At 36.2% G+C, this 8,897-nt stretch overlaps 1 protein-coding gene across 1 annotated transcript; it reads left to right on the top strand.

Annotated features, from left to right (window-relative positions):
- Positions 1-3,265: 3,265 nt before the first annotated feature.
- LOC103828246 (26S proteasome non-ATPase regulatory subunit 2 homolog A-like) lies at positions 3,266-8,759 on the top strand (the record flags this gene model as incomplete). The annotated part of the gene is given in 24 exon segments (XM_018653289.2): positions 3,266-3,388; positions 3,550-3,650; positions 3,726-3,846; positions 3,927-3,986; positions 4,085-4,195; positions 4,356-4,421; positions 4,568-4,689; positions 4,876-4,990; positions 5,096-5,170; positions 5,579-5,737; positions 5,835-5,942; positions 6,014-6,115; positions 6,206-6,346; positions 6,432-6,536; positions 6,624-6,659; positions 6,662-6,847; positions 6,940-7,053; positions 7,141-7,356; positions 7,441-7,500; positions 7,583-7,696; positions 7,800-7,885; positions 7,974-8,082; positions 8,177-8,355; positions 8,465-8,759. Coding segments are annotated over 24 exon segments (2,682 nt in total), but the record flags the coding sequence as incomplete, so codon positions are not given.
- Between the last annotated feature and the right edge of the window lie 138 nt (positions 8,760-8,897).

Genomic DNA, 8,897 nt, shown 5'->3' with positions numbered 1-8,897 from the left:
TATACAAAAAACATTTTTATATTTAAAAATAGTTTTTATAAATACAAAAACTAATAAAATAGTGTTTATAAATCAAAAAATTGTTTTATAAATACAAAATTAGTTTTAATAAATATAAATATTTTTATAAATATGAATCATCTTTTATAAATCCAAAAATCGAATTTATGTACAAAAAACGTTTTGTATATTTAAAAATAGTTTTTATAAATACAAAAAATAATAAAATAGTGTTTATAAATCAAAAAAATGTTCTATAAATACAAAATACAAAAAAATGCTTTATAAATACAAAATTAGTTTTATAAAAATAAATAATTATAGATATGAAATCATATTTTTATAAATACAAAATAGTTTTTATAAATACAAAAACTAATAAAATAGTGTTTATAAATCAAAAAAATGTTTTATAAATACAAAATTAGTTTTAATAAATATAAATATTTTTATAAATATGAAATCATCTTTTATAAATCCAAAAATTGAATTTATATACAAAAAACGTTTTGTAAAATCCAAAATCGATTTTATAAATACAAAAATAATAAAAAATTTATAAAAAAGTTCTAAATCAATACAACACAACAAATTATCCAACCAAATCACAATTCTAAACCTATTACACAACCAAATCACAATCCTAACCAATCACCCTAACAAAAATCTAACAAAAAACTTCTAAAATCATCAAATCTACTTAAAAACCTAACAAATAGAACCTAAGAGAGTGGGATAGGGTCCTTACATGATTTGTGTAGGAATAGAGAGGATTCGCCAGAGAGATCGTCGCGAGAGAAGGGGGAGATCGCCGGAAAAAGAGAGAGATCGCCGGAGGAAGAAGAGAGAAATGGGGGAAGAAGAAGTGTTTCGTGTCTATAAAACCTAGGGTCCGACGGAAACTATCCGTCGGAATTTCCTCGGTATTTTCAATTTCAATTTTCGCGAAATATTTGGCGGCTTGTTTGCCCGGTTAAATGAAAATATTCCGAGGAAATTCCGACGGCCACTTAAATATCCGTCGGAATTTCCTCAGAATATTCCGAGGAAATACCGAGGAAATCATATTTCCTCGGAATATACCGATGAAATACTGAGGAAATCATATTTTTTCGGAATTTCTATTAATTTATATTGTTCCTCGGAATTTCCTCGGAATATTCCGAGGAAATTCCGAGGAACACATGTTTGGGGTTTCAAAACATCAAATTTTTTTGCCCTATATCATTTCTTATACAAATGCAATGCATACCATTGAGGAATCTTTGTATAGATGATCATAAACCATGAAATAACAAAATTTCAAAACGAATTGTAAGTATTTCCTTTACCGTTCATTAAAGTGTATAAGTGTTTCTCTTATGTTGTGGGGATTTCGTTCATACAATCGGAAAAGTGTTATATAAGTGTTTCACTTAAACAAATTTTGACTTCATAATCAGTCTAAGACACTTAATAGGGGTTATATTAGTGTTATTCAAACCGCAAAACTTTGTTTTCGGTTTAAAAACCCTACTTCCTCGGAAAAGCCTCGGAATATTCCGAGGAAATTCCGAGGAAAAACAAGTGTTCCTCGGAATTTCCTCGGAATATTCCGAAGCTTTTCCGAAGAAACAGAAACCCTAAAAGCAAAGCCCTTAATCGTCGGAAAAGCCTCGGAATATTCCGAGGAAATTCCGAGGAACACTTGTTTTTCCTCGGAATTTCCTCGGAATATTCCGAGGCTTTTCCGAGGAAGTAGGGTTTTTAAACCGAAAACAACGTTTTGCGGTTTGAATAACACTTATATAACCCTTATTAAGTGTCTTAGACTGATTATGAAGTCAAAAATTTGTTTAAGTGAAACACTTATATAACACTTTTCCGATTGTATGAACGAAATCCCCACAACATAAGAGAAACACTTATACACTTTAATGAACGGTAAAGGGAATACTTACAATTCGTTTTGAAATTTTGTTATTTCATGGTTTATGATCATCTATACAAAGTTTCCTCAATGGTATGCATTGCATTTGTATAAGAAATGATATAGGGCAAAAAAATTTGATGTTTTGAAACCCCAAACATGTGTTCCTCGGAATTTCCTCGGAATATTCCGAGGAAATTCCGAGGAACAATATAAATTAATAGAAATTCCGAAAAATATGATTTCCTCGGTATTTCATCGGTATATTCCGAGGAAATATGATTTCCTCGGTATTTCCTCGGAATATTCCGAGGAAATATGATTTCCTCGGTATTTCATCGGTATATTCCGAGGAAATTCCGAGGAACCCCAAATTTTGGGTTTCCTCGGAATTTTCTCGGAAATTCGTCGGAATATTCCGAGGATCTCATTTTCCGTCAGAATGTCCGTCAGAATTACGCTGTTTTCTTGTAGTGTCGCTCATGCGAAAAGAAGAAACTTCAAGTCCTGGTCGACAATTATAAAGGGAATAATCTGACTATATATAACATTAATTCATGTTTGTGATTGACCATATAAACATTTAACTTATGCTAGATCAATGACAAAATAATAATGAGAAGGAGGACCACAAGATAAAGAGGAGAAGGGGAGTGCATGGAGGCAACGTAAAATCCAACGTAACGACCTCTTCTTTCTCCAATTGTGACCACTCTTTCTCTCTCTCTCTCCTTCAAAATTCGAATGGTCAGTCTCTCTCTCTCTCTCTCTCTTTTCACCCTTCATTATACATGCGGCTACTATTACTAGCATCTCATTTTACACCCACATGTAAAAACATATACATCTTTTCTTTCCTTTTTGCCAACAAACATATGTTTACATAATACTGTATATAGATTTTCAACAACTATCTTACAAACTTTTTTTATCATGTGATATTTTACAAACTTGAGCTGGTTGAATATATCGTTTTGGAAAGATTGTAATTTTGAATTTCAAAAGGATCATGTGATAATTTTTTCGATGTTCATGATCTAATATTTTTTTGTTTCTTTGTTTCTGGGATTAGGATAACTTTCCTTTTTGACAAAGAAAGCTGAAAACATTTATAAATAAAAATAATTGGAAATAAAATGAGCTCAATAAGTTAAATGGGCTGAATATGAGAAAGAAAAGGAAAGAAAAGTTAGAATGGGCTGAACCGAGCCATAATAGAAATCTTGATGGAGGGGTTATTTCCACTTACTATTTGCTTGAATTATACTTTGATTCCTAGTTTCATTTGCAATTAGAGTTTTGGATAGCACAAGCTGCTCTTCGATTCAGATTGATCTAATTTTACTTTGCAACTGAGATCTGGCTCCTACTCCCGATACCAACAGTGTCGGAGGGGGCGGTGCGAGGAAGGATGAAGCCTCCGTCAAGGTCCCGTCCAAGGATCCTAAGAAGAAGGACGACAAAAAGGAAGACGACCTGGTGATACTTCTTTTGGACTTAATTTCAAATCTGTGGGATCTGCTGCAGTCAGTTATTAGTTTTTAATTGAAGTAAAAGATGTTGTAGAATTGGAGGTCTTTTTTTTTATTAATTGGCAAGCTATTTGTGATCATGTTTAATGACTCGACTTGCATTTGTAGTCTGAAGAGGACTTGGAATTAAAGCAAAACCTTGAGCTCTATGTCGAGAGGGTTCAGGATCCCAATCCGGACTTGCAGAGGGCTGCTCTTAAAAGCATGAGGTTCAACTTTTAATTACCTTCTTCTTTCCTGGGTAGTGTACCCTAACTCTATGTTCTTTTTTTTTTGTCCCGTAGGCAGGAGATCCGAGCTTCAACAAGCTCTATGACTTCAGTTCCCAAACCACTAAAGTTTCTCCGTCCCCATTATGGAACTCTTAAAGCCTTTCATCAAACTATGCCTGCTTCTGATCTCAAGGTATGTATCTCATCATACTTTCTTTGTTCCTATTTCTGGTTATGTCTTAAAGTTTGCTTTTTTTTTCCTGTGTGTTTCAGAAATGCTTGTCCGATATCCTCTCTGTCTTGGCCCTTACCATGTCTGCCGAGGGTCAAAGGGTAACATGTTTTCCATCTTTATATGCCTCTGGATTCCTTTTCATATTTTGAGGCATATTTGAATTATTCTTCACTTTGTTGTACATTAAATTATCCAGGAGAGCTTAAGTTATAGGTTGATTGGAACAGAGGGTGACATTGGATCCTGGGGTCACGAATATGTTAGGAATTTAGCTGGAGAGATTGCGTAAGAGTATACAAAGCGCCAGGTCAGAAACTAATCTTCCGTGCCATTTCACATATTCTGAGGATAAACCGTTTATATCCTTCTGGTTGTTGGTGTTCTTTAGGAGTGACTATAAGATTTCTTATCCAATGAGAAACCTTGCTTGTATATGATTTATCGACCTGTTTGTTTCATTATCTCAGACTGAGGAGGCCCCTATTGATGATTTAATGGAGCTTGTCCAGCAAATTGTTGCTTTTCACATGAAGGTGAGTTCCTTACCCTGTTTCTTTTTTGTGTGTCTTTTCGCCCTTGCCGTACATATGTAGGAAGGGAATTTGTAATTAAAGTCTTGGGGCTAGTGCCTTTGTTTTTTTTTTATCTGTCTAATTAATTTCATTTCTATTCCTTGCAGCATAATGCAGAAACTGAAGCTGTTGACCTTCTAATGGATGTTGAGGATCTGGATCTCTTACTCGAGCATGTAGACAAAACAAATTTCAAGAGGACATGCAATTATCTCACAAGTGCAGCAAAGTACTTTTATCATTGTCAACCCTATTCTCTTTATTTTTCTTCACTCTTATTTGTGGTTTTAGACCAGTCATTTTGTCATTTTACTGATCTTCATTTCGGTCAGTCATGTAGAAACAAGTGGCGAGCTTTGCTTAGCTATATTACTCATAAAAGTCTCTTTAACGTCTTATATATTTGAATATTCAGGTACCTTCCTGGACCAGATGACATGTTGGTTCTAGATATTTCCTACATGATCTACATGAAGTTTGAAGAATACCCGAACGCTCTGCAGATTGCATTATTTCTTGATAACACGCAGGTCGGATTATAATCTTCCTGTGGACCTCTATGTTAAGTATTTCCAAGTATATGTGTCAAATTTTTAAAGTGTTCTTTTTTTGATAATTTTTTTTTTGTATTGCAGTATGTTAAACAAGTATTTACATCATGTGCTGATCTGCTGAGGAAGAAGCAGTTCTGCTACATGATTGCTCGACATGTAAGTCCTTAACTTTCTTTACTTTACTATATATAACATTTGCATCTCACTCCTTTGTTGTAAGTATGTTTTAGTTTTGGATATGTTCTCGTATATGCTTTAAGAGTTGGCTGTGTGTTTATTTGATTATATTTAGCTGTTATCGAGCATTATCTAGAGGGAGTTTGATTTTTTTTTAATTAGCCATGGATGTTGGGCATGTTGCTAGTGTTTTCTCTTGTTTTAGAACTACTTGGTATTGTTTCCCTGTGAAGACGTCATTCTTTAGCCACATGGCCTCCTATTCACTTCTAAGGCAGACACCAAAGAAATGCTGCATCACTGCTTAAAATTTCCATCTATATAGAGTACAATGCCCGACGACACACTTTCTTATACTTTTTTCTCTCTTCGTATGCCTTTCTGCAGGGTATAACCTTTGAACTTGACGATGAGATGGTTGCAGATGAAGATGACCGAGAAGCCCTACAGGATATTGTTAACAACACTAAGTTAAGTGAAGGATATCTGACTCTTGCAAGAGATATTGAGGTTATGGAGGCCAAAACGCCTGAAGACATCTACAAGGTAAATCAGTTTTAGTGGATGTCAAGCCTGCTGCTCGTTTATTTAGTTGCAAACTATGTTTTCCTCAGTCTTTGACCTAACTTTTTGAATTCTGTAGGCTCACTTACTTGACGGCAGGGCCAGCTCTGGTGCAAGCGTGGATTCAGCTAGACAGAATTTAGCTGCTACCTTTGTCAAAGCATTTGTAAATGCTGGTTTTGGGCAGGTATGGTTGCAGACTGTAATATAACAGAGCTAGTAGCAGACACATCCTTTTAATATATTTTCTTATCGCAGGACAAACTAATGACGGTACCTTCAGACTCAACAACCAGATCTTCTGGAAATTGGCTCTTCAAAAATAAAGAACATGGCAAGATTAGCGCAGCTGCTAGCCTGGTATGCCTTTTCTTACCTGTTGAATTTCTTGACTGTGTTCAGATCATGAAAGTAGAAATTGTAACCTGATCTTGTGTTTCCCTGTCATAGGGTATGATTCAACTGTGGGATGTGGAAGGCGGACTTGCCCAACTTGACAAATACTTTCATAGTAATGATAATCCTATCCTTTCTGGAGCACTTCTGGGAGTTAGGATTGTAAACTGTGGCATTAAAAGCGATTGTGACCCTGTGAGTTGATGATGTCCTGTTTGATTTTACGGAAATCACTAATATTTCCAGCTATTCTTTCATCTTACTCAGCTTTATTTCTCAGGCATTGGCACTTCTTGGAGACTATGTAGACAAAGAGGATTCGTCTGTCAGAATTGGTGCTATCATGGGTCTTGGAATTGCATACGCAGGTTCCCAAAATGACCAGGTCACTGTCATTTTCTTATCTTTCTTATATTACTTGTTGAATGTTTTGCGTGTTCACGAAACATTAACTTGCTCATTGTTTCTATAGATAAGAAGCAAGTTGTCGCTGATACTGAATGATGCGAAAAAGCACCTCTAGATGTGATTGCATTTGCTTCACTTTCTTTGGGGATGATCTATGTTGGTTCCTGTAATGAAGAAGTAGCACAGTCTATTATATTTGCTTTGATGGATCGAAGTGAGGCAGAACTGGGGGATGCCCTCACGCGTTTCCTGCCCCTTGGTCTTGGACTTCTATACCTGGGCAAACAGGTTGGCAGTGTGTTGTACTTAGTCTCGCTCTTTGTACGTAAACTGTTATTTGCATTTCGTTGACAGCATCAACCTGTTCCGATATCTACCAGGAAAGTGTAGAGGCTACGGCTGAAGTTTCAAAGACATTCAATGAGAAGATTAAAAAGTACTGTGATATGACACTTCTTTCCTGTGCTTATGCTGGGACTGGCAATGTCCTAAAGGTATCATCAAATCGTGTGTGCTGGTGGTTGGATGACATAGTTCATTACTTGCTATTTTAGTTACTGACCTCTCCTTCATATGTCCAGGTCCAAGACCTTCTAGCTCAGTGTGGAGAGCATCTTGAGAAAGGTGACATCCACCAGGGTCCAGCTGTGCTTGGTTTAGCCATGGTTGCTATGTCCGAAGAATTGGGCATTGATATGGAGATTCGGTCTTTGGAGCGAATGCTGCAATACGGAGAACAAAACATTCGGCGTGCTGTGCCTTTGGCCCTTGGCCTCTTGTGTATATCAAATCCAAAGGTGAATACTTTTGTAAATCTAGTTTTATTCCATGGTTGTACAGAGTAATGTTGGATTTAAAATTTTTGTTTTCCACTATTGCAGGTGACTGTAATGGACACATTGAGCCGGCCTAGCCATGACACAGATTCGGAAGTTGCCATGGTGAGTAATCATTTTGTTTGACACAGTGTCCAGTAATTTGATAACATTTGAGAGATGACTAATTTTGTTATCACTGTTACAGGCAGCAATTATATCATTGGGACTGATTGGCGCTGGAACTAATAACGCAAGGCTAGCCGGGATGCTTTGAAACCTATCCAGCTATTATTACAAGGACGCCAGTCTTCTCTTTTGTGTAATGTGTTCCTATAACCTCTCATTTTTTTTTATTCCCCGTGAAATAAAACTCTTCTTCTTTTTGAAATTATGGTATACTCAATTGGTAAGTCATTATGCAGGTGCGTATTGCTCAAGGGCTGGTGCACATGGGAAAAGGTCTCTTAACACTCACCCCCTTCCACTCTGAACGATTCTTGCTATCACCGTAAGTTGGCCATTCTCTTTATTTCCATGCTATAGCTCTCGAGTATGGGGATCCCTTACCCTGCTCATGTGAAACTTGTTCATGGCAGAACCGCACTTGCTGGTATAGTGACACTCTTGCATGCATGTCTGAACATGAAGCCAATCATACTCGGGAAATACCATTATGTCCTCTACTTCCTCGTTTTGGCGATGCAAGTGAGTTCAATTTCAGTCCGACGTTTTCATTTATAGGGCTGATGATCTTTTTGATAGAATTGATTTTGATCCAAGTTAAAAAAAATATTTGTAGCCGAGGATGATGTTGACAGTGGACAAAGATCTGAAGCCACTGTCAGTGCCAGTGAGGGTAGGACAAGCAGTTGATGTGGTTGGACAAGCGGGTCGGCCAAAGACCATAACCGGATTCCAGACACACTCGACACCTGTTCTCTTGGCTGCTGGTGAGAGAGCCGAGCTAGCAACGGACAAGTATGTTCTTCTTCTTCGCTTGTACCCTTTTGTTTTGTTTTGTTTTGATATGAAAAAGCTTTTGTGTCTAATGATATAATATAAACTGGGATTGTAAATGGGTAAACAGGTACATTCCTCTGTCGCCGATACTAGAAGGATTCATCATTTTAGAGGAGAACGCAGACTACAGAGAAGAGTGAAAAACTCGCAAGACAATAAAGAGAGCTAGCTGCATTCTCACTAGTTTTTCATGTCGTCTATATTCCTTTTTATTTTTGTTTCTTATAAAAAAAATGTTATATCTCGGTTTGATCTAATTTCAATATCTTTGTATAACACGATATCTTCCTAGTCTGTTTTCTGTTGTAGTTGCAAGTCCGCAGATGCCTGAATCAAATCAACTAGATGACCTTTGTGAAAAATCAACAATTTTTTCAAATAAATTGATTTACATTGAAATAGATTTTCTTTGGTGAAACTTAAGATGGAAATGAACTAAATCCAAGGTAAAAAACTGATCCAAAATGTATTTTATAGTAATAATTTTAATGGTAAAAGTA

Source organism: Brassica rapa, chromosome A07, assembly GCF_000309985.2.
Source record: "Brassica rapa cultivar Chiifu-401-42 chromosome A07, CAAS_Brap_v3.01, whole genome shotgun sequence".
NCBI classification, from domain to species: Eukaryota; Viridiplantae; Streptophyta; class Magnoliopsida; order Brassicales; family Brassicaceae; genus Brassica; species Brassica rapa.
Note: the sequence above shows the minus strand (reverse complement) of the source record. Positions and strands in the feature narration are given on the sequence as shown.